Source organism: Eleutherodactylus coqui, chromosome 10 (assembly GCF_035609145.1).
Source record: "Eleutherodactylus coqui strain aEleCoq1 chromosome 10, aEleCoq1.hap1, whole genome shotgun sequence".
Lineage (NCBI taxonomy): Eukaryota > Metazoa > Chordata > Amphibia > Anura > Eleutherodactylidae > Eleutherodactylus > Eleutherodactylus coqui.
Genome location: NC_089846.1, coordinates 1,652,272 through 1,676,625, shown reverse-complemented (window position 1 = coordinate 1,676,625; position 24,354 = coordinate 1,652,272). Strand labels below are relative to the sequence as shown.

Genomic DNA, 24,354 nt, shown 5'->3' with positions numbered 1-24,354 from the left:
ACGATTTATAGATGCCGTTTGTCACAGATGGGTGAACCTCCGACCATCTCTGCTTCTGAGACTCGGCCTCTCTAACAGGCTCTTATTATAGAGTCATGTGACAGCAGAAAAAGGACCCTCCAGCTGTTTTTCATTATTCCTACTTGTTCTTCCAGCTTTTGTGAGATGTGTTGCTGCCATGAATTTCTAAATTAGTTATAAATGAAATGAAACAATGTCCCCCCCCCCCCGATATGTTCTGTGTTCTACTGCTTGGAATACACGAGGATACATACCTGCACGGATATAGGCACAGACAGCTAGTGCTGTAGAGAGGGGGAGGGGGTTCCCGGCGGCTGCTCACAGGATGGAATAGCCTGCAAATGTAAAGCCAGCGAGAAGCCATCCGGGTGAGTGATACACGGGGTATCTCTATAGGATAGTATATACTATAGAGGGCTGCATGGAGGGAGCTAAGCACGCAGCACAGTATGGCTGGGGGAAGGAGATGGGGCACGGAACTGCAGGGAAGACGCCAGAGAGAAAACCTGGTAAAGGTTCTAGATCAGATAGATGTTCCATGTCAGGTGTGTGAATAGTTCTGCCTTCAGTATCAGGTCAGAGGAGATGGATTTTTCATGTGCTGGCCATATATCTATATTAAATAGCTGAGAAAGGTCCTATGTTGACCAACACTGGGCCCAGGACAGAGCCTTGTGGTCCCCACTTGATACATTCTTCCACTTGGATGTGCAGCCATTTCTGACCACTCTGTGAGTACGATCACTCAGCCAGTTGTGAATCCACCTAACAGTTGCCTCGTCAATCCCAGATTTGGTCATTTCATCAATAAGTCTGCTATGAGATACTTTGTCAAATGCTTTACTAAAGCCAAGATATACTATATCCACCGGTATAGAAGTCAGGCTCACAGGCCTGTAGTTTTCTGGATCCACCTTCTTCCCTTTTTTGAAAGGACTTCTCCTCTTCTCCAGGAATTTTCACAGATTATGGCGAGTGGTTCAGCAATTACCTCCGCTGCTTCCTTTAGTATCCTAGAATGTAATTCATCTGGACCTTGAGACTTGGGTTCATGTAAGTTAGCTAAGTGTTCCCTCACCATCTCTCTGCTTATAGATAGTTGATGATCAGTTGATGTTCCATCTACTTTATGAGAGAAAACAGATACAAAATAGGAATGTAAAAGTTCTTCCTTCTCATCATTCTTAACTGATTCACCATTTTTATCTTGTAAACATCCTATAATCAGTGATGGCGAACCTTTTAGAGACCGAGTGCCCAAACTGTAACCCAAAACCCACTTTCGCAAAATGCTAACACCTCAGGGGGCGAGGCTTATCACAACATATTTTACCTCAGTCGGTATAAAAAGGACAAGGCAGTTTCAAAATAGACATGGAGGAACCCCAGGTGCTCGTTTCCGAGCTGGAGCATTGGTGCGGATTTTGACTGGAAATCAGCTGCATACCCACAGCCGATTTCATGCTAGGCGGCGCTCCCCCTCAACTCCTCCAAAACCTTCCCGGTGTCAACCCTACCCGGCTTCTGGTTCCCAGCACCCTCTAGAGCTCACCTGATCAGTGCTGCCGCCACACCTGATCAGGCTCCTGGGAACCGGAAAATGGAGTGTGCAGACTGCGGGAAGCCTTCGGAGAGTGAGAGGGGGAGAACTGCATAGTATCAAATCAGCTGTGGATATGCAGCCGATTTCAAGTCAAAATCCGCACCAATGGTGTGGTGCGGAAATGCTGCGTAATTTGCCACGGGAATTTCCGCTGACATTCTGCAGCATTTCTACCACATGTAAACATACCCTAAGTTAGTTTGAGGTGTGCTGCCATGTGCAGGGTGGCCTCAGTAGTCATAGTGACCCCCCACAGTGGCCTCAGTAGTAATTTTACTGTTTTGCTAAAAATAAGACAGGGTCTTATATTAAATTTTGCAACAAAAGGTGCGCTAGGGCTTATTTTCAGGAGATGTCTTATTTTGATGACCGTGGGACCACCGATCTGTATGAGAGCCCGGCACTTCCAGCCCTTATTGTCGCTCACACGAGCACTCAGCGCTTTGTTGTTATTGGCGTTTTTACTGCGTATTCAGAGCAGTAAAAACACAGACAAAGCCCTCGGCGCCCACACGGGATCGCTGGGTACAGGAGTCCTAAATGCCGCCTCCACAAAGCGATGTCTGTGATTAGTTCTTAGAAAGCTGCATTGATTCCCTGAGCCGCAGACTGCAGAAACCACCGGGGCTCTGGAGAGTAGCGGGAAGGCTCTGGACCAAATCTACTGGGTAAAAGACTAGGTTGACCTGTGTACAAAGCACTGTAAAAATGCAGCAATTGGGTTTTTATGGCCCTTTTCACACATTTTTTATATGCATTGTAACTAGGGCTTATGTTTGGGGTAGGTCTTATTTTTAGGGTAAACAGGCTATTACTACTGGCGCTGGTAGCCCCCAACACTGATAGAATTACCTCCTCCTTGTAGTCTAAGTGCTGCTCCTTCTCAAAGATACTGCGGACTGCAGTGTACATGCCCAGAACACTTCCTCCCTTCTCCTCTCCTGCAGTGGAACCAAGGAGAGGTCAGGGGAGGTTGATCCCCGATGCACACACTGACGACAGTGTGCGCACCTGGGATCAGTGCCGCTGAGTGACTACTGGCCAGGGAACCACGGCACCCCGGCCGGTAATCACTATCGTAGCCATTAGAGAGGGCTCTGCGTACCGCCACCAGCACATGTGCCGTAGGTTCGGCACCACGGTACTATAGCATCTTGGACTTTTCTTTTGCTTTTGACCCCCAAATCCTTTTTTATTGCTTTTGGCCTCTCTTACAAGCCCCAATTCATTATCAGCTTTAGCTTTTCTGACCCTTGCCCTACAGTTTCTGCAGACCCCATTATATTCTTCTTTAGATATTCCCCCCTCTTTCCATTTGATAAACATATTTTTCTTCCTCTATAACATGTGTACAAGTTCTGTGTTCACCCATCGGGGTCTCTTTAAATGCTTCCCATTCTTCCTTCTTTTAGGGATTGGTAACGATTGTGCTTTGAGAATCTCACTCCACAATATTTCCCAACCTCCTTGGACATTTCTGTCCTTAAGAACATCCAGCCGTTGGATTCTTCCTCTTTCTGAGTTCAGTAAAATCTGCCTTTCTGAAATCCAACCTTGAGGTCTGAGTCTTCTCAGGTCTTCCTCCCCTTGTTATCCAACATCCAAGGATATCATGATCGCTGCCTCCTAAGGTCCCAGCCACCCTTACTTCCCCAACCATTCCCTCCCCGCTGGTAAGAATTAGACCCAAGATAGCAGATCCCCTTGTTTTCTCTTCTACCTTCTGGAAGATAAAGTTGTCACAAGAGCGGATAAGAATCTGTTGGATCCATTACTTTTACCTGAGAGATTCCCAACAAATGTCTGATGGGTAAAATCTCCCATGATCACTATGTTGGGCTTCTTTGAGAGCTTGGCCATCTGATGTAGATAGAGTTCCTCCATATCTTCTGCTTGTCCAGGTGGCCTATAGTAAATGCCTACAATGGTGTCCTTTCTGTTGTTCTCTCCTTGTATTCTTCCCCAAACAGTTTCTACAGAACTCCCAGCTCTGAAGCTTGAATCTCTGTGGAGATGAATGTTCTCCTAACATACAACACAAGACCTCCTCCCCTTTATTAGGTCTGTTTCTTATAAATACATTGTATCCTTCAAGCCTTTATCCAATCATGTGTATCATCCCACCAAGTTCTCGTGATGCCTATGACATATTTCTCTTCCTGTGTTCGGAGCTCCAATTCCCCCATTTGTTTCCCAGCTCTGGGCATTTGTGTAGGAACATGTTAGTTTGTGATCGGGGTCTCTTGTTCCTCTACTTGCCTTCTGAATTTATCTTTCTTCTTTCGTTCCACTTCTAATAACGAGGTTCTCAACTGTATTCATTCATTCTATATGTTTGCCTTTTCCTTCCCATATTGTTCTAGTGTAAAGCTCCTGTGAGTGAAGCAAGGCGCCCGCCAAATATAAGGTTACCTGTCTGTCCACGGGCGATATGTCACTGCATTATCCGCGGCGATGATCCAGCGTGGGTAACGCAGTGGACCCTTTCCATAGACTTAACTATAGAAAGCGCAGCCCTGAGGTCCACAAGCGGACGATCATAGCGAGTCTCGGCTCACAGGATTCAAATCGCAACATGCTGCAATTTGCCGCGATTCTCCGCAGAGAGGCTATCAGACAGGCTCACCCCAGAGACATGTCATTTCTCCCCCCTGCTCACCCACAGCGGAATATTGCTGGCGATATTTCACCTCGCCCGTGGACAGGCACCCTACCTATTATTGTACGGTGCAACCCGTCTCTAGCAGGGAGTCCATCATATAGGTAATTCACTCCATGGTCTAGAAATCCGAATCTTTGCTGACGGCACCATCGATGTAGCCACTTGTTCACCTCTAGAATCCTGTTCCATCTTCTTATTCCATGGCCATCCACTGGGAGGATGGATGAGAAGACCACCTGAGCTCCGAGGTCTTCAGAGTCTCTGCAGATTGTTGCAAGGTCCTTTTTTGCAAGCTCATTAGTCCCTACATGTATTAGTAGGAATGGGTGGTGTTCTGGAGGACTGAAGAGTCTTGATAACCTGATGGTGCGCAGTCAATGTCCTCCGAGCAGCTAGAGCCAGCTAAACCCAGTAATCTTCCCAGAACACACCAGGAATATGCAAATGACCTTCCTGGAGCTCCATTTTCTGGTCTATAAGGCTTCCAGCATCCCATTCACTGACAGCAAGCACAGATCTTGGAAAAAGGAAAGAAGTGAAACACAAAGTATATTAGAAAGCTGCAGAAGTTTATATTACACAGCTGAAGGCGGCAGTCTGGATTCTGCGCACATAGTGAGTACTCCAGCTCTTCTGTAATGAGATGGTTAAATAAGTTGGGGGTGGGGATGGTCTTAAATATAAAGTGATTGGACGCTGCCGTGGTGCGTTGCTTCGTGATCTCCGGGCGTCGTGGTCCCTGCGCACTGATCAGGTTTGCCTCTTCTGGTCGCTGACATTCAGGATTTCAGACTCCGGGCATTTCCTCCATGAACTTGGAGCGGTAGGCGGAGCGCTTCGCTGGGAGGAGAACCTGCAGGAGAACAAAGACACAGCTGCTGATGGTATACCATGAATGAGAGCTTGCAGTCAGTGAATGGAAACCTTGCTTACAGCCACATGCAGACCAAACCCTGCAGACTGCGGTGGGGTGCTCATTACAGTGAGTTCTGTCAGCATCTATCAGTTTACTTTCGATGTTTCCATGTGCCAACAGCAGCGCCAGACATGCCCAGCGCATCGCACTATTAACCCCTTCTCTCTAGGACATAAGCATACAGCCTATGAATGGCGCGGGCTCAGAAGTCTGCACCATCCGGAGTGGGAGCTGGCTATGACTGACAACAGAGGGGTGCGGTGTTCTCACAGATCCTGCAAGTGCAGAGCCAATGGCCTGCCACGCCAACCGCTGCCACACACTGGTGTTTGGGTCTGCCACGACCGATGATTGCCATTAGTGATAAAATACTGCAGTGAGTTATCAGAGCATCAAAGGCTCCAGACAGAAAAGTGAAAAAACAGGACATCACATGTTTATCTTCTGTATAGATCATTGGTAACGACCCGTGGGATAAACTGAAGACACTTTTCATCCTGTGCAGCAAACGCTATGAAAAACAACATTTTTTTCTTCACTGCGCCTCCAAAATACTATATACGTACCGCAAAACTGTACATGAAGAGTCCCGCCGCAGAAAAAGCAAAACACTTCGAATGCAGAAATGTGAAAAAATCAAACATTACGCAAATCCTTAAAATAATAATAATCGTAGCACCATCTCTGAGCACACAGCCGGGCTCAGACCGGGAGCTGCGGGCGGCGGCTCTCTCTACTGAGCTATGCAGCCAGTGGGCAGCTCCCCTGCTGACTCGCGGTGCAGCTCCTCGTTCCCCCGATGAGCTCCGGATTAGCTCCACACGGTTTACTAACTGGACTTCCTATTTAAACCTTGTGGCAAAAACCAACGCTCCCCCTTGTATCTCACACGAACAAAACCTTCCCGCTGTGCGTCAGGATGACATCACTCCGTGTGAAAGGACATGGGGGCCCTGGGGGGCTGGTGCCAACGCTCCAAACATACATTACTTTGTGAGACTCTAATAGGGAGGATCAATCACCCAGAGATGAACGGTAATATACAAGCTGCACTGGACCTACACTCCAAGACAAGGGAGAAGCTTTAATATATCCCTTCCTCGTATAATATATGGCGTTATTTATTATATACCCTGCATACAATTTATACTTTTTCTAGTGTTTTCTTCCCTTTTTTTTTTCTCACTACCAACACTGCTTCCGTGTACAGACCTCTGCCTCCACCTGACTCCACTACCATCACTGCTCCCGTGTACAGACCTCTGCCTCCACTACCATCACTGCTCCCGTGTACAGACCTCTGCCTCCACTACCATCACTGCTCCCGTGTACAGACCCCTGCCTCCACTACCATCACTGCTCCCGTGTACAGACCTCTGCCTCCATCTGACTCCACTACTATCACTGCTCCCGTGTACAGACCTCTGCCTCCATCTGACTCCACTACCATCACTGCTCCCGTGTACAGACCTCTGCCTCCACCTGACTCCACTACCATCACTGCTCCCGTGTACAGACCTCTGCCTCCACCTGACTCCACTACCATCACTGCTCCCGTGTACAGACCTCTGCCTCCACTACCATCACTGCTCCCGTGTACAGACCTCTGCCTCCACTACCATCACTGCTCCCGTGTACAGACCCCTGCCTCCACTACCATCACTGCTCCCGTGTACAGACCTCTGCCTCCATCTGATTCCACTACTATCACTGCTCCCGTGTACAGACCTCTGCCTCCATCTGACTCCACTACCATCACTGCTCCCGTGTACAGACCTCTGCCTCCATCTGACTCCACTACCATCACTGCTCCCGTGTACAGACCTCTGCCTCCACCTGACTCCACTACCATCACTGCTCCCGTGTACAGACCTCTGCCTCCATCTGACTCCACTACCATCACTGCTCCCGTGTACAGACCTCTGCCTCCACTACCATCATTGCTCCCGTGTACAGACCTCTGCCTCCATCTGACTCCACTACCATCACTGCTCCCGTGTACAGACCTCTGCCTCCACTACCATCATTGCTCCCATGTACAGACCTCTGCCTCCATCTGACTCCACTACCATCACTGCTCCCGTGTACAGACCTCTGCCTCCACTACCATCACTGCTCCTGTGTATAGACCTCTGCCTCCACTACCATCATTGCTCCCGTGTACAGACCTCTGACTCCACTACCATCACTGCTCCCATGTACAGACCTCTGCCTCCACCTGACTCCACTACCATCACTGCTCCCGTGTACAGACCTCTGCCTCCACTACCATCACTGCTCCCATGTACAGACCTCTACCTCCACTACCATCACTGCTCCCGTGTACAGACCTCTGCCTCCACCTGACTCCACTACCATCACTACTCCCGTGTACAGACCTCTGCCTCCACTACCATCACTGCTCCCGTGTACAGACCTCTGCCTCCACCTGACTCCACTACCATCACTGCTCCCGTGTACAGACCTCTGCCTCCACCTGACTCCACTACCATCATTGCTCCTGTGTACAGACCTCTGCCTCCATCTGACTCCACTACCATCACTGCTCCCGTGTACAGACCTCTGCCTCCACTACCATCACTGCTCCTGTGTATAGACCTCTGCCTCCACTACCATCATTGCTCCCGTGTACAGACCTCTGACTCCACTACCATCACTGCTCCCATGTACAGACCTCTGCCTCCACCTGACTCCACTACCATCACTGCTCCCGTGTACAGACCTCTGCCTCCACTACCATCACTGCTCCCATGTACAGACCTCTACCTCCACTACCATCACTGCTCCCGTGTACAGACCTCTGCCTCCACCTGACTCCACTACCATCACTGCTCCCGTGTACAGACCTCTGCCTCCACTACCATCACTGCTCCCGTGTACAGACCTCTGCCTCCACCTGACTCCACTACCATCACTGCTCCCGTGTACAGACCTCTGCCTGCACCTGACTCCACTACCATCACTGCTCCCGTGTACAGACCTCTGCCTCCATCTGACTCCACTACCATCACTGCTCCCGTGTACAGACCTCTGCCTCCACTACCATCACTGCTCCCGTGTACAGACCTCTGCCTCCATCTGACTCCACTACTATCACTGCTCCCGTGTACAGACCTCTGCCTCCATCTGACTCCACTACCATCACTGCTCCCGTGTACAGACCTCTGCCTCCACCTGACTCCACTACCATCACTGCTCCCGTGTACAGACCTCTGCCTCCATCTGACTCCACTACCATCACTGCTCCCGTGTACAGACCTCTGCCTCCACTACCATCATTGCTCCCGTGTACAGACCTCTGCCTCCATCTGACTCCACTACCATCACTGCTCCCGTGTACAGACCTCTGCCTCCACTACCATCACTGCTCCTGTGTATAGACCTCTGCCTCCACTACCGTCATTGCTCCCGTGTACAGACCTCTGCCTCCATCTGACTCCACTACCATCACTGCTCCCATGTACAGACCTCTGCCTCCACCTGACTCCACTACCATCACTGCTCCCGTGTACAGACCTCTGCCTCCACTACCATCACTGCTCCCATGTACAGACCTCTACCTCCACTACCATCACTGCTCCCATGTACAGACCTCTGCCTCCACCTGACTCCACTACCATCACTGCTCCCGTGTACAGACCTCTGCCTCCACCTGACTCCACTACCATCACTGCTCCCGTGTACAGACCTCTGCCTCCACCTGACTCCACTACCATCACTGCTCCCGTGTACAGACCTCTGCCTCCACTACCATCACTGCTCCCGTGTACAGACCTCTGCCTCCACCTGACTCCACTACCATCACTGCTCCCGTGTACAGACCTCTCCCTCCACCTGACTCCACTACCATCACTGCTCCCGTGTACAGACCTCTGCCTCCACTACCATCACTGCTCCCGTGTACAGACCTCTGCCTCCACCTGACTCCACTACCATCACTGCTCCTGTGTACAGACCTCTGCCTCCACTACCATCACTGCTCCCGTGTACAGACCTCTGCCTCCACCTGACTCCACTACCATCACTGCTCCCGTGTACAGACCTCTGCCTCCACCTGACTCCACTACCATCACTGCTCCCGTGTACAGACCTCTGCCTCCACTACCATCACTGCTCCCGTGTACAGACCTCTGCCTCCACTACCATCACTGCTCCCGTGTACAGACCTCTCCCTCCACCTGACTCCACTACCATCACTGCTCCCGTGTACAGACCTCTGCCTCCACTACCATCACTGCTCCCATGTACAGACCTCTGCCTCCACCTGACTCCACTACCATCACTGCTCCCGTGTACAGACCTCTGCCTCCACTACCATCACTGCTCCCGTGTACAGACCTCTGCCTCCACTACCATCACTGCTCCCATGTACAGACCTCTGCCTCCACTACCATCACTGCTCCCGTGTACAGACCTCTGCCTCCACCTGACTCCACTACCATCACTGCTCCCGTGTACAGACCTCTGCCTCCACCTGACTCCACTACCATCACTGCTCCCGTGTACAGACCTCTGCCTCCACCTGACTCCACTACCATCACTGCTCCCGTGTACAGACCTCTGCCTCCACTACCATCATTGCTCCCGTGTACAGACCTCTGCCTCCACTACCATCATTGCTCCTGTGTACAGACCTCTGCCTCCACCTGACTCCACTACCATCACTGCTCCCGTGTACAGACCTCTGCCTCCACTACCATCACTGCTCCCGTGTACAGACCTCTGCCTCCACTACCATCACTGCTCCCATGTACAGACCTCTCCCTCCACCTGACTCCACTACCATCACTGCTCCCGTGTACAGACCTCTGCCTCTACTACCAGCACTGCTCCCATGTACAGACCTCTGCCTCCACTACCATCACTGCTCCCGTGTACAGACCTCTGCCTCCACTACCATCACTGCTCCTGTGTACAGACCTCTGCCTCCACTACCATCACTGCTCCCATGTACAGACCTCTGCCTCCACCTGACTCCACTACCATCACTGCTCCCGTGTACAGACCTCTGCCTCCACCTGACTCCACTACCATCACTGCTCCCGTGTACCGATCTCTGGATTCACTGGACTCCACTACATGTTCATAACGGTTGCAGTACGAGGCTCCAAACCGCCACCCGATCGCGCGTCTCTCACACACACACACACACACACACACACTTATTTTGGTGGCCCTTATTATTCAACGTTCTAAAAGTTTAGTGCCCCCCCCCATCTCATTCCAATCAAGATAAAACGATCTGCGCAAAATTTAGCTCAATCGGACAACTGCGGGGCGACCCTCAGCGACCGTGACGTTTCGACATTTTCACTGGAACTTTTTTTCCAGATGCAACATAAACCAATCCGTGATTCCTCCGCTGTGAGCAGCCGATACGGAGTTAATGCCGGCTCTCCTTCATTTAATTAGCATTGCTATAAGGTGAGCGGCGCTACCATCACTGCTCCCATGTACAGACCTCTGCCTCCACTACCATCACTGCTCCCGTGTACAGACCTCTGCCTCCACCTGACTCCACTACCATCACTGCTCCCGTGTACAGACCTCTACCTCCACCTGACTCCACTACCATCACTGCTCCCGTGTACAGACCTCTGCCTCCACCTGACTCCACTACCATCACTGCTCCTGTGTACAGATCTCTGCCTCCACTACCATCACTGCTCCCGTGTACAGACCTCTGCCTCCACCTGACTCCACTACCATCACTGCTCCCGTGTACAGACCTCTACCTCCACCTGCCTCCACTACCATCATTGCTCCCGTGTACAGACCTCTGCCTCCACTACCATCATTGCTCCTGTGTACAGACCTCTGCCTCCACCTGACTCCACTACCATCACTGCTCCCGTGTACAGACCTCTGCCTCCACTACCATCACTGCTCCCGTGTACAGACCTCTGCCTCCACTACCATCACTGCTCCCATGTACAGACCTCTCCCTCCACCTCCCTCCCGTGATTCAGACAGCGCTGCATGAAGCGCTCTGCGGTACAAGTAACGTGGCCCCCGCGCCTCTGTCTGCGTCACACTTGGGGGTATCGGCTGTATCACGGTACCCAACCGGGTGAAGTGCCCGGGGGGCAGCGGGTCATTCATGGGCATTCCTCCACATCTCGCCAATAGAAGTTACTGTTGTAAAGAGAAGCTGCAGTATTAAAAAATATTATTTATTTTTACATTTTTCACGTTATTTCAGGTACTTTTTGGAATCGCCTTTTGATTCAGTATGTTTTTAAACAATTGCCGGGGTGGCTGGAGGCGAAAAGAAGATGGGTGAGACGGAAGAGTATACGGCTGGTGAACGGATGTAATCATTGTGTGATGCGTATACTACGGTCCAAGCTCAAGGCGTCTGGGGGCCACCCAGCAGTGGTCCATTGAGCTGACGCCTTGCACGGGCCCCCTAATAAATATATACACACACATACATACGTTATATATATATATACATACACACACATATTATATACTAGCTGATATACCCGGCTTCGCCCGAGTTAATTTGGTACTGGTGTTTATCTGGTGTTCACACGGAAAATCTTATGAAGTCGTGGTTACTTTAGAGATACTGAGGAAAAACATATGTTCACCATTTTGCATAGTTCTCTGCGTTACCCAGAAAACACCACGTGGAGGTAACCATGCGACGTTTCCTTTATATAAAATGACATCAGGAAGTGAGAGAATTGGATTCCGTACGTAAAATTTGGACGCTAATTCTTTTGCGCTAGAATTGAATAATCGAGTAGGGACCCAATTACTTTTACTATTTATGACATAATCAATGCTCCTGCCAAATTTCCCGTTTCTATGACATCAGGAAGTGAGAGATTTAGATTATGTACGTAAAATTTCGACGCAAATTCTTTTGCGCTAGAATTGAATAATCGAGTTGGGACCCAATTACTTTTCCTATTTTGGAGATAATCTATGCTTGCGCCAAAATTCATGTTTCTACAACATCGGGAAGTTGGAGAACTTTTGGCGAGTCAGTCAGTGAGTGAGTCAGTGAGCGCTTTCGTCATATATATATATTATATATATATATACATACATACATACACACACACACACATTCTATATGTCATTTATGCTGCATTATTAACACTGTAAAACGAATGGCGGCGCGGGGGCGCCTCTCCTCAATAATCACATGTACACAAACAAAGAAATGAAAATCCCCCCAAAATAGTCACCTTTTAGGACCAAAATAGACGTGGTCACTAAGTGGTTAGAGCAATAAGTGTAGCTGAGCAGCCATGTTTATGGGGGAGGGGCGTGTGCAGCGGTAGCCCCGCCTCCAGACTCACCTCATTATGAATGTAGGCGTCGCAGCTGTAGCACCACACGGAGAAGTCGGAGAAGCTGAGCACGAGGTTGTGGCCGCAGGAGACACCGTGACACATCATGTGCTGCCAAACATACCTGCCGCACAGAACCTGCGGAACGCAGAAAGGTTACAGCGCCCCCTCAAGACAAATCATGGTATACAGGAACACCCACACATGAGGCCAGGGGGAAACTCCTGACTGTAGGGGGCAGCACACCTCAACACATATCCAGCATATTCCTCAGCATGTCGAAGATCTCTGCTTGCTGTCATCAAATTCGGCCCTGCCAGGTGGCTACAATGTATCAGTGCAGGTAATCAGTCAATTCTGGGCTGTTTATCTCACTGGGGATTGTCTAAACTGGTTACAACTGAAACAAACCTTCAGCTATGAGATGCATCAGGTCAGGATGGGTTCCCAGCCTCTGGGTGTGCACAAAAGTGGTTCCACTCATTGACAGTAAGCAGTAATCACCAAAGTGATAACCACACACAAGATGTGAGGGGCGCAGCATCATCTTGAGATGTAAAGGGTCTCCCACTAAGCACACGGGATGGGAGATAAATATCTGACTGCTGGAACCCCCAGCGATCAGCTCACCCCGAATGCCCCCCGTGTGACGACCACAGTGTTTACTTCTGCTAGTAATTAGCGGGAAATTATAGCACCAGTATTTCTGGTTGCGCATGCGCCACACAGCTCTGCTCCGTGCACGTCAGACACACGCACACAGCTCTGCTCCGTGCACGTCAGACACACGCACACACAGCTCTGCTCCGTGCACGTCAGACACACGCACACACAGCTCTGCTCCGTGCACGTCAGACACACGCACACACAGCTCTGCTCCGTGCACGTCAGACACACGCACACACAGCTCTGCTCCGTGCACGTCAGACACACGCACACACAGCTCTGCTCCGTGCACGTCAGACACACGCACACACAGCTCTGCTCCGTGCACGTCAGACACACGCACACAGCTCTGCCACACGTACGTCAGACACACAGCTCTGCCACACGCACGTCAGACACACAGCTCTGCCACACGCACGTCAGACACACAGCTCTGCCACATGCACGTCAGACACACAGCTCTGCCACACGCACGTCAGACACACAGCTCTGCCACACGCACGTTACAGACACACAGCTCTGCCACACGCACGTTACAGACACACAGCTCTGCCACACGCACGTTACAGACACACAGCTCTGCCACACGCACGTTACAGACACACAGCTCTGCCACACGCACGTTAGACACACAGCTCTGCTACACGCACGTTAGACACACACAGCTCTGCTACACGCACGTCAGACACAGCTCTGCTACACGCACACAGCTCTGCTACACGCACACAGCTCTGCTACACGCACACAGCTCTGCTACACGCACACAGCTCTGCTACACGCACACAGCTCTGCTACACGCACACAGCTCTGCTACACGCACGTCAGACACACAGCTCTGCTACACGCACGTCAGACACACAGCTCTGCTACACGCACGTCAGACACATACAGCTCTGCTACACGCACGTCAGACACATACAGCTCTGCTACATGCACGTCAGACACATACAGCTCTGCTACATGCACGTCAGACACACACAACTGTACTAAATACATTCCTTGTCGGCCTCTGCTGGTTTAGGATCTGTGATCAGGGCGGAGCTAAGAGCAGGTGACTGATCACATGATGGTGACGATTCTGAGTTGGACCATTGTCCTCGCACTGTTAGGCTGCCTAGAATTTCTCCCCCAGTCTTAGAGGCTGGCGTCTCTGGTTATCACCTTCCTGCGGAGGGGAAAGGAGGACCTCCCTTGAGAGAAGTTGGGTAACGTAAGCCAACAGAGGAGAAAATGACGGACTGAGGTAAAATCAAGAGCCGATCCAGGTACTCGTGCGATCTGTTCCAGCAAGCTAGAACGGCCCATTGAAATGAGCAAGTACAGAACTGCCTCGAACACGGCCACCACGTGCCCCTGCACCCTCAAGCCTTGGCGCATGGAGATGGAAGCTTGTGACTGCAAAGTACAAACTCGGGAGTAGTACCTTTGCCTGAACCATGTCAAAGGACAGGCTGAGAAAGATGTGCTGCCGTGATGGGATCAGACTGGACTTTGGACAATTGAAGACCCGAATCGCCTGAGAGTGTCCAGTGCTAACTTGAGGTTCTCCTTGTTGTTCCTAAGGGACAGGATCTTAATCAAAATGTCATCCAGATACGGGATCACCACTACCCCCTGGGAATGAAGAAGTGCCACAACAGCTTATAAGACGACTTAGGGGACTGTTGGCAGACCGCATGGCAAGGCTACAAATTGTAAAGGATTGGATTGGACTGGACTGCGAAAAGAAGAAAGCTCTGGTGAGCCAGGCAAATCGGGATGTGCAGATAGGAGCCTGATGTCTATGGGCAGTGGACCCTCACCCTGCTCCGCCCGGATGGGTTCTATATGAAAGCACATGAGGAGCTTCAGATCTAGGACCAGGAAACCATTCTATCCTTTTTCAGGACCACGAACAGGCAGCAGTAAAATCTGGTAAGAGGTTTGCGAGAAGGAACGGAGACAATGATGCGTTGGCCTCTCTGACCGCTCCTTCAGATTCTCCTTTGCTGGCTCCACCTCCTCTCCTACTCCCCTCGCTGATGGAGTCCCCCAGGCTCGGTCTTCGGCCTCCTCCCCTTGCTGTTGGCGTCCCCCAGGGCTCGGGTCCTCTGCCCCTTTCCTTCCTCTTCCCCTTGCTGTTGGTGTCCCCCAGGGCTCAGTCCTCGGCCCCCTCCTCTTCTCCATCTACACAGCCCCCATTGTACAGACCATCAGTAGTTTTGGCTTTCAGTACCATCTCTATGCTGATGACACCCAGTTATACCCTTCCTCCTGTGACATCACAGCGCCGGTCCTCCAGAGCGCCACCGACTGTCCACTGTCTCTACCACTATGTCCTCTCTCTACTTATAACTGAACCTCTCAAAAACTGATGTTATTTCCGCCCTCCACTAACCGACCTCATCCTGACATCTCCATCTTAGTGTGTGGCACCATAACTCCCAGCACGCCCGCTGCCTTGGGGTTATATCTGACTCTGATCTTTCCTTTACCCCCTACATCCAATCAATGGCCCGAACATGTCAGCTGCACCTCAAGAACGTCACCACCCTACATTTTAGCCCTCATCCACAGCACTGCCCCGCCCTACATTGTATCCCTCATCCACAGCACCACCCTACATTGTATCCCTCATCCACAGCACCGCCCTACATTGTATCCCTCATCCACAGCACCGCCCTACATTGTATCCCTCATCCACAGCACCACCCTACATTGTATCACTCATCCACAGCAATGAGTTGCCCTACATTGTATCCCTCATCCACAGCACCGCCCTACATTGTATCACTCATCCACAGCACCGCGCCGCCCTACATTGTATCCCTCATCCACAGCGCAGCACCGCCCTACATTGTATCACTCATCCACAGCACCGCGCCGCCCTACATTGTATCCCTCATCCACAGCGCAGCGCCGCCCTACATTGTATCACTCATCCACAGCACCGCGCCGCCCTACATTGTATCCCTCATCCACAGCGCAGCGCCGCCCTACATTGTATCCCTCATCCACAGCACCGCGCCGCCCTACATTGTATCCCTCATCCACAGCGCAGCGCCGCCCTACATTGTATCCCTCATCCACAGCACCGCGCCACCCTACATTGTATCCCTCATCCACAGCAGCGCGCCGCCCTACATTGTATCCCTCATCCACAGCACCGCGCCACCCTACATTGTATCCCTCATCCATAAAGTCCTCCACAGCACTGTGCCGCCCTACATTGTGTCCCTCATCCACAGCACCGTGCCGCCCTACATTGTATCCCTCATCCACAGCACCGCGCCGACCTACATTGTATCCCTCATCCGCAGCACCGCACTGCCCTACATTGTAAACCTCATCCACAGCACCACCCTACATTGTATCCCTCATCCACAGCACCACCCTACATTGTATCCCTCATCCACAGCACCGCGCCGACCTACATTGTATCCCTCATCCGCAGCACCGCACCGCCCTACATTGTATCCCTCATCCACAGCACCACCCTACATTGTATCCCTCATCCACAGCACCACCCTACATTGTATCCCTCATCCACAGCACAGCGCCACCCTACATTGTATCCCTCATCCATAAAGTCCTCCACAGCACCGTGTCGCCCTACATTGTGTCCCTCATCCACAGCACCGCGCCACCCTACATTGTATCCCTCATCCACAGCACCGCCCTACATTGTATCCCTTATCCACAGCACCGCGCTGCCCTACATTGTAAACCTCATCCACAGCACCGTGCCGACCTACATTGTATCCCTCATCCACAGCACCGCACCGCCCTACATTGTATCCCTCATCCACAGCACCGCGCTGCCCTACATTGTATCCCTCATCCACAGCACCGCGCCACCCTACATTGTATCCCTCATCCACAGCACCGTGCCGCCCTACATTGTATCCCTCATCCACAGCACCGCGCTGCCCTACATTGTAAACCTCATCCACAGCACCGTGCCGATCTACATTGTATCCCTCATCCACAGCACCGTGCCACCCTACATTGTATCCCTCATCCGCAGCACCTCCCCGCCCTACATTGTATCCCTCATCCACAACACCGCACCACCCTACATTGTATCCCTCATCCGCAGCACCTCCCCGCCCTACATTGTATCCCTCATCCACAGCATCGCGCCACCCTACATTGTATCCCTCATCCACAACACCGCACAACCCTACATTGTATCCCTCATCCACAGCACTGCACCACCCTACATTGTATCCCTCATCCACAACACCGCACCACCCTACATTGTATCCCTCATCCACAGCACCGCCCTACATTGTATCCCTCATCCACAGCACCACCCTACATTGTATCCCTCATCCACAGCACCGCGCCGCCCTACATTGTATCCCTCATCCACAGCACCGCGCCGCCCTACATTGTATCCCTCATCCATAGCACCGCGCCACCCTACATTGTATCCCTCATCCACAGCGCAGCGCCCCCCTATATTGTATCCCTCATCCACAGCACTGCACCGCCCTACATTGTATCCCTCATCCACAGCACCGCACCGCCCTACATTGTATCCCTCATCCACAGCACCGCTCCCCCCTACATTGTATCCTTTATCCACAGCACCGCGCCGCCCTACATTGTATCCCTCATCCACAGCACAGCGCCATCCCTCATTGTATCCCTCATCCACAGCACCGCGCCGCCCTACATTGTATCCCTCATCCACAGCACCACGCCACCCTACATTGTACCCCTCATCCACAGCACCGCCCTGCCCTACATTGTATCCTTCCTCCACAGCACCGCCCTGCCCTACATTGTATCCCTCATCCACAGCACAGCGCCGCCCTACATTGTATCCCTCATCCACAGCACCGCCCTACATTGTATCCCTCATCCACAGCACCGCCCTGCCCTACATTGTATCCCTCCTCCACAGCACCGCCCTGCCCTACATTGTATCCCTCATCCACAGCACAGCGCCGCCCTACATTGTATCCCTCATCCACAGCACCGCACTACATTGTATCCCTCATCCACAGCACCGCACCGCCCTACATTGTATCCCTCATCCACAGCACCGCCCTACATTGTATCCCTCATCCACAGCACCGCCCTACATTGTATCCCTCATCCACAGCAGTACAAAAAGTACAAACATTACAGAACCATGGTTACATAGTAATCAGCTGGTGGAAACAGTAGGGGTGAGGCCCGGGATGGCGGGGTGGAGAGTGAGGGATGCTATACATAGTAACATAGTTCGTAAGGCTGAATGAAGACAATGTCCATCTAGTCCCTCTTAATCTCCTCTATGGATTTTGCCATCACCACGTCCTCAGGCAGAGAGCTCCACAGTCTCACTGCTCTTACAGTAAAGAACAGGTCAGTTTTAGAGAGGTTTAGTTTTAGGTAGAGAGAGGACATAGTGTTAGAGACAGTAGACAGTCGGTGGCGCTCTGGAGGATCGGCGCTGTGATGTCACAGGAGGAGGTATATAGTATGTAAGCTGTTTGGACCCCGCACCCCTACTGTTTCCATCAATTGATTACTTTATGTAACCGTTGTCTTGTGTTATTCCCCCTCTATGTAAGCGCTGCGCAATATGTTGGCGCTACACAAATAACGATTATTATATTATACGCACCCACAAACATTCCTCGTGCGGCCGTGCCGACGGAAGATTTAAAAAAAAAATTATTATGGCTTTTGAAGGGTTAATGGGAACCCCCTTTAATTGCACAAGGTCAGCCGTGGCCATACACAACCCCCCCCCCCTCCCCGATTCAGGCGATACAGCTGCTCCTTACCTGGTAACAGGTGAGACAGACCCAGTTCTCCACCTGAGTGCCGCACTCTGCACAGGGCTCTGTCACATCCAGTCCACTAGGGGGCAGCGCATGTACTGACTCTAAGTGTGGACACCAGGGCAGGGGGGTTACCGTAAATAATTCCCCCTGCAAACAAGAATCAGAGAGTAAGATTACAGTGCACTATACACCGACAGGTAAGGATTTAAAGGGCCGGAACCATAAAATACAACATATGCAATAAGTAGTGCTTGGTATAATGTACAAGCGGGAGACGGTCACACGGTGTGACCCCCAGAAAGAATGGTGGTACCCCACAACATGCCCACACAGGCCGCTAACAAGGCGGTGCACAACTTACAGAGATTCCAAGCGCCGACTCCAAGTGATCCCCGCCGGCAGCTTTAGCGAGCGACGCAGGAATCGGAGGCTGGCCTGTAGACTGCAGAGAGAAGAGACCGCAGGGGTTATACCTAAGGTACATGAGCGCCCTCATCTGGCCGAACGGCAGAACTAAAAACTGATGCAACATAGCAGGTAAGGCCGAAAATACCCCCCGCCCATCCAGTTCAGCCTATTACCCCCCAATTTTGATCCAGAGGAAGGCAAAAACCCCAATGAGGAAAGCGGCCTAGCTACATGGGCAACCTGGGCGGTATCCCTGCCACCCCGCTCTTCAGCCTACCCGCCCCCCACGACGATCGAGCCGGCAGAGGGCCCCTCCCCGGACAGCAGCCGGCAGAGGGCCCCTCCCCGGACAGCAGCCGGCCCCTCCCCGGACAGCAGCCGGCAGAGGGCCCCTCCCCAGCCGGCAGAGGGCCCCTCCCCGGACAGCAGCCGGCCCCTCCCCGGACAGCAGCCGGCCCCTCCCCGGACAGCAGCCGGCCCCTCCCCGGACAGCAGCCGGCCCCTCCCCGGACAGCAGCCGGCAGAGGGCCCCTCCCCGGACAGCAGCCGGCAGAGGGCCCCTCCCCGGACAGCAGCCGGCAGAGGGCCCCTCCCCGGACAGCAGCCGGCAGAGGGCCCCTCCCCGGACAGCAGCCGGCAGAGGGCCCCTCCCCGGACAGCAGCCGGCAGAGGGCCGCTCCCCGGACAGCAGCCGGCAGAGGGCCGCTCCCCGGACAGCAGCCGGCAGAGGGCCGCTCCCCGGACAGCAGCCGGCAGAGGGCCGCTCCCCGGACAGCAGCCGGCAGAGGGCCGCTCCCCGGACAGCAGCCGGCAGAGGGCCGCTCCCCGGACAGCAGCCGGCAGAGGGCCGCTCCCCGGACAGCAGCCGGCAGAGGGCCGCTCCCCGGACAGCAGCCGGCAGAGGGCCGCTCCCCGGACAGCAGCCGGCAGAGGGCCGCTCCCCGGACAGCAGCCGGCAGAGGGCCGCTCCCCGGACAGCAGCCGGCAGAGGGCCGCTCCCCGGACAGCAGCCGGCAGAGGGCCGCTCCCCGGACAGCAGCCGGCAGAGGGCCGCTCCCCGGACAGCAGCCGGCAGAGGGCCGCTCCCCGGACAGCAGCCGGCAGAGGGCCGCTCCCCGGACAGCAGCCGGCAGAGGGCCGCTCCCCGGACAGCAGCCGGCAGAGGGCCGCTCCCCGGACAGCAGCCGGCAGAGGGCCGCTCCCCGGACAGCAGCCGGCAGAGGGCCGCTCCCCGGACAGCAGCCGGCAGAGGGCCGCTCCCCGGACAGCAGCCGGCAGAGGGCCGCTCCCCGGACAGCAGCCGGCAGAGGGCCGCTCCCCGGACAGCAGCCGGCAGAGGGCCGCTCCCCGGACAGCAGCCGGCAGAGGGCCGCTCCCCGGACAGCAGCCGGCAGAGGGCCGCTCCCCGGACAGCAGCCGGCAGAGGGCCGCTCCCCGGACAGCAGCCGGCAGAGGGCCGCTCCCCGGACAGCAGCCGGCAGAGGGCCGCTCCCCGGACAGCAGCCGGCAGAGGGCCGCTCCCCGGACAGCAGCCGGCAGAGGGCCGCTCCCCGGACAGCAGCCGGCAGAGGGCCGCTCCCCGGACAGCAGCCGGCAGAGGGCCGCTCCCCGGACAGCAGCCGGCAGAGGGCCGCTCCCCGGACAGCAGCCGGCAGAGGGCCGCTCCCCGGACAGCAGCCGGCAGAGGGCCGCTCCCCGGACAGCAGCCGGCAGAGGGCCGCTCCCCGGACAGCAGCCGGCAGAGGGCCGCTCCCCGGACAGCAGCCGGCAGAGGGCCGCTCCCCGGACAGCAGCCGGCAGAGGGCCGCTCCCCGGACAGCAGCCGGCAGAGGGCCGCTCCCCGGACAGCAGCCGGCAGAGGGCCGCTCCCCGGACAGCAGCCGGCAGAGGGCCGCTCCCCGGACAGCAGCCGGCAGAGGGCCGCTCCCTGGACAGCAGCCGGCAGAGGGCCGCTCCCCGGACAGCAGCCGGCAGAGGGCCGCTCCCCGGACAGCAGCCGGCAGAGGGCCGCTCCCCGGACAGCAGCCGGCAGAGGGCCGCTCCCCGGACAGCAGCCGGCAGAGGGCCGCTCCCCGGACAGCAGCCGGCAGAGGGCCCCTTCCCGGACAGCAGCCGGCAGAGGGCCCCTTCCCGGACAGCAGCCGGCAGAGCGCCCCTTCTCGGACAGCAGCCGGCAGAGCGCCCCTTCTCGGACAGCAGCCGGCAGAGCGCCCCTTCTCGGACAGCAGCCGGCAGAGCGCCCCTTCTCGGACAGCAGCCGGCAGAGCGCCCCTTCTGCCCCTGATATATTGTACATAGTTATTGGAGCGCCCCCTTGTTACAGTCCTGGGTATAATAGCTGATGGGAGAGATCTCTGTACTGACCCCTGATATATCTATACATAGTTATTAGAGCGCCCCCTTGTTACAGTCCTGGGTATAATAGATGATGGGAGAGATCTCTGTACTGACCCCTGATATATCTATACATAGTTATTAGAGTGCCCCCTTGTTACAGTCCTGGGTATAATAGATGATGGGAGAGATCTCTGTACTGACCCCTGATATATCTATACATAGTTATTAGAGCGCCCCTTTGTTACAGTCCTGGGTATAATAGATGATGGGAGAGATCTCTGTACTGACCCCTGATATATCTATACATAGTTATTAGAGCGCCCCTTTGTTACAGTCCTGGGTATAATAGATGATGGGAGAGATCTCTGTACTGACCCATGATATACATATACTAGCTGATATAACTGGCTTCGCCCGAGTTAATCTGATACATGTGTTTAATTGAGGTTCGCACAGAAAATGTTATGAAGTGGTGGTTACTTATAGGAACCGAGGAATATAATCTGTATACATATAGAGGAGCGTTAGATTCTCCTCAGGCTGCATGTACCGATGTCCCTCTGCAGAATGTGCCGCCTCTCCCACTCTACTCACTTTATACCCTTAAAAGGTAACAAACCTCTGGGTATTGTAGTCCGTCCATTCCATTTATTACTTTAGTTGCCCCCTGTGTACCCACTCAAGCTCTGATATGTCCCTCCTAAGTACCGGTGCCCAAAACCATCTACAGTATCCCATGTGTGGTCTGACCAGTGACTTGTAGAGAGGATGAACAATATTCTCGTCATGCTCCCCTAGACCTCCTCTGATGCCCCCATGATCCCATCTGCCTTGGCAGCAGCTGCCTGACACTGGTTGCTCCAGCTAAGCCTACAGTTATAACCCCCCAGGTCCTTCTCCATGTCGGGGTCCCCAGTGGTTTCCCATGTAGTGTGTAATGGTGACATGTATTTCCTGCCGTGTGCAGACCCTTACATGTATCAGTGTTACCCCCTCAGCTGCCCCCAACTTACCAGATCTCTACTACTATGTATCACAGGAGCGGTGACCGATAATCCACAAGAACCGATACTTCACAGAACAACCCTACAGGTCAACCATACAGCAAAAGGAATGGGGCCCAATACTGCCCCCTGCGGTACCCCACTAGTAACTGTGACCCCTCCAATACAGCCCCCTGCGGTACCCCACTAGTAACTGTGACCCCTCCAATACAGCCCCCTGCGGTACCCCACTAGTAACTGTGCCCCCGCCAATACTGCCCCCTGCGGTACCCCACTAGTAACTGTGCCCCCGCCAATACTGCCCCCTGCGGTACCCCACTAGTAACTGTGCCCCCTCCAATACTACACTTTATGATACCCCACTAGTAACAGTGACCCCTCCAATACTACACTTTATGATACCCCACTAGTAACAGTGACCCCTCCAATACTACTCCTTATGGTACCCCACTAGTAACTGTGCCCCCCCCAATACCGCCCCTGTGGTACCTCACTAGTAACTGTGACCCCTCCAATACTACTCATTGTGGTACCCCACTAGTAACTGTGCCGCCTCCAATACTACTCTTTATGATACCCCACTAGTAACAGTGACCCCTCCAATACTACTCATTGTGGTACCCCACTAGTGACTGTGACTCCTCCAATACTACTCATTGTGGTACCCCACTAGTAACTGTGACCCCTCCAATACTACTCCTTATGGTACCCCACTAATAACAGTGACCCCTCCAATACTACTCATTGTGGTACCCCACTAGTAACTGTGACCCCTACAATACTATTTATGATACCCCACTAGTAACTGTGACCCCTCCAATACTACACTTTATGATACCCCACTAGTAACAGTGACCCCTCCAATACTACTCCTTATGGTACCCCACTAGTAACAGTGACCCCTCCAATACTACTCCTTATGGTACCCCACTAGTAACAGTGACCCCTCCAATACTACTCCTTATGGTACCCCACTAATAACTGTGCCGCCTCCAATACTACTCCTTATGGTACCCCACTAGTAACTGTGACCCCTCCAATACTACTCATTGTGGTACCCCAGTAATAACTGTGACCCCTCCAATACTACTCATTGTGGTACCCCACTAGTAACTGTGACCCCTACAATACTATTTATGATACCCCACTAGTAACTGTGACCCCTCCAATACTACTCATTGTGGTACCCCACTAGTAACTGTGCCGCCTCCAATACTATTTATGATACCCCACTAACAACTGTGACCCCTCCAATACTACTCATTGTGGTACCCCACTAGTAACTGTGCCGCCTCCAATACTACTCATTGTGGTACCCCACTAGTGACTGTGACCCCTCCAATACTACTCATTGTGGTACCCCACTAGTAACTGTGACCCCTCCAATACTACTCCTTATGGTACCCCACTAGTAACAGTGACCCCTCCAATACTACTCATTATGGTACCCCACTAGTAACTGTGCCGCCTCCAATACTACTCTTTATGATACCCCACTAATAACTGTGACCCCTCCAATACTACTCATTGTGGTACCCCACTAGTAACTGTGACCCCTCCAATACTACTCCTTATGGTACCCCACTAGTAACAGTGACCCCTCCAATACTACTCATTGTGGTACCCCACTAATAACTGTGACCCCTCCAATACTACTCATTGTGGTAC

At 53.3% G+C, this 24,354-nt stretch overlaps 1 protein-coding gene across 4 annotated transcripts in view; it reads right to left on the bottom strand.

Moving 5' to 3' along the window:
- Window positions 1-4,834: 4,834 nt before the first annotated feature.
- HDAC6 (histone deacetylase 6) overlaps window positions 4,835-24,354 on the bottom strand; it is a 72,090-nt gene continuing 52,570 nt past the window's right edge. For 2 of the 4 annotated variants that reach the window (XM_066579958.1, XM_066579961.1), the window contains 3 exons: window positions 19,299-19,379; window positions 18,938-19,084; window positions 14,452-14,733 (listed from right to left, as the gene is read on the bottom strand). In XM_066579958.1, the coding sequence (XP_066436055.1) occupies window positions 14,467-14,733; window positions 18,938-19,084; window positions 19,299-19,379 (495 nt within the window). In that variant the 3' untranslated portion in view covers window positions 14,452-14,466. Of the gene's footprint in view, window positions 5,140-12,518; window positions 12,648-14,451; window positions 14,734-18,937; window positions 19,085-19,298; window positions 19,380-24,354 lie in introns of those variants that run through there. The other 2 variants (XM_066579959.1, XM_066579960.1) reach the window with 2 other exon arrangements.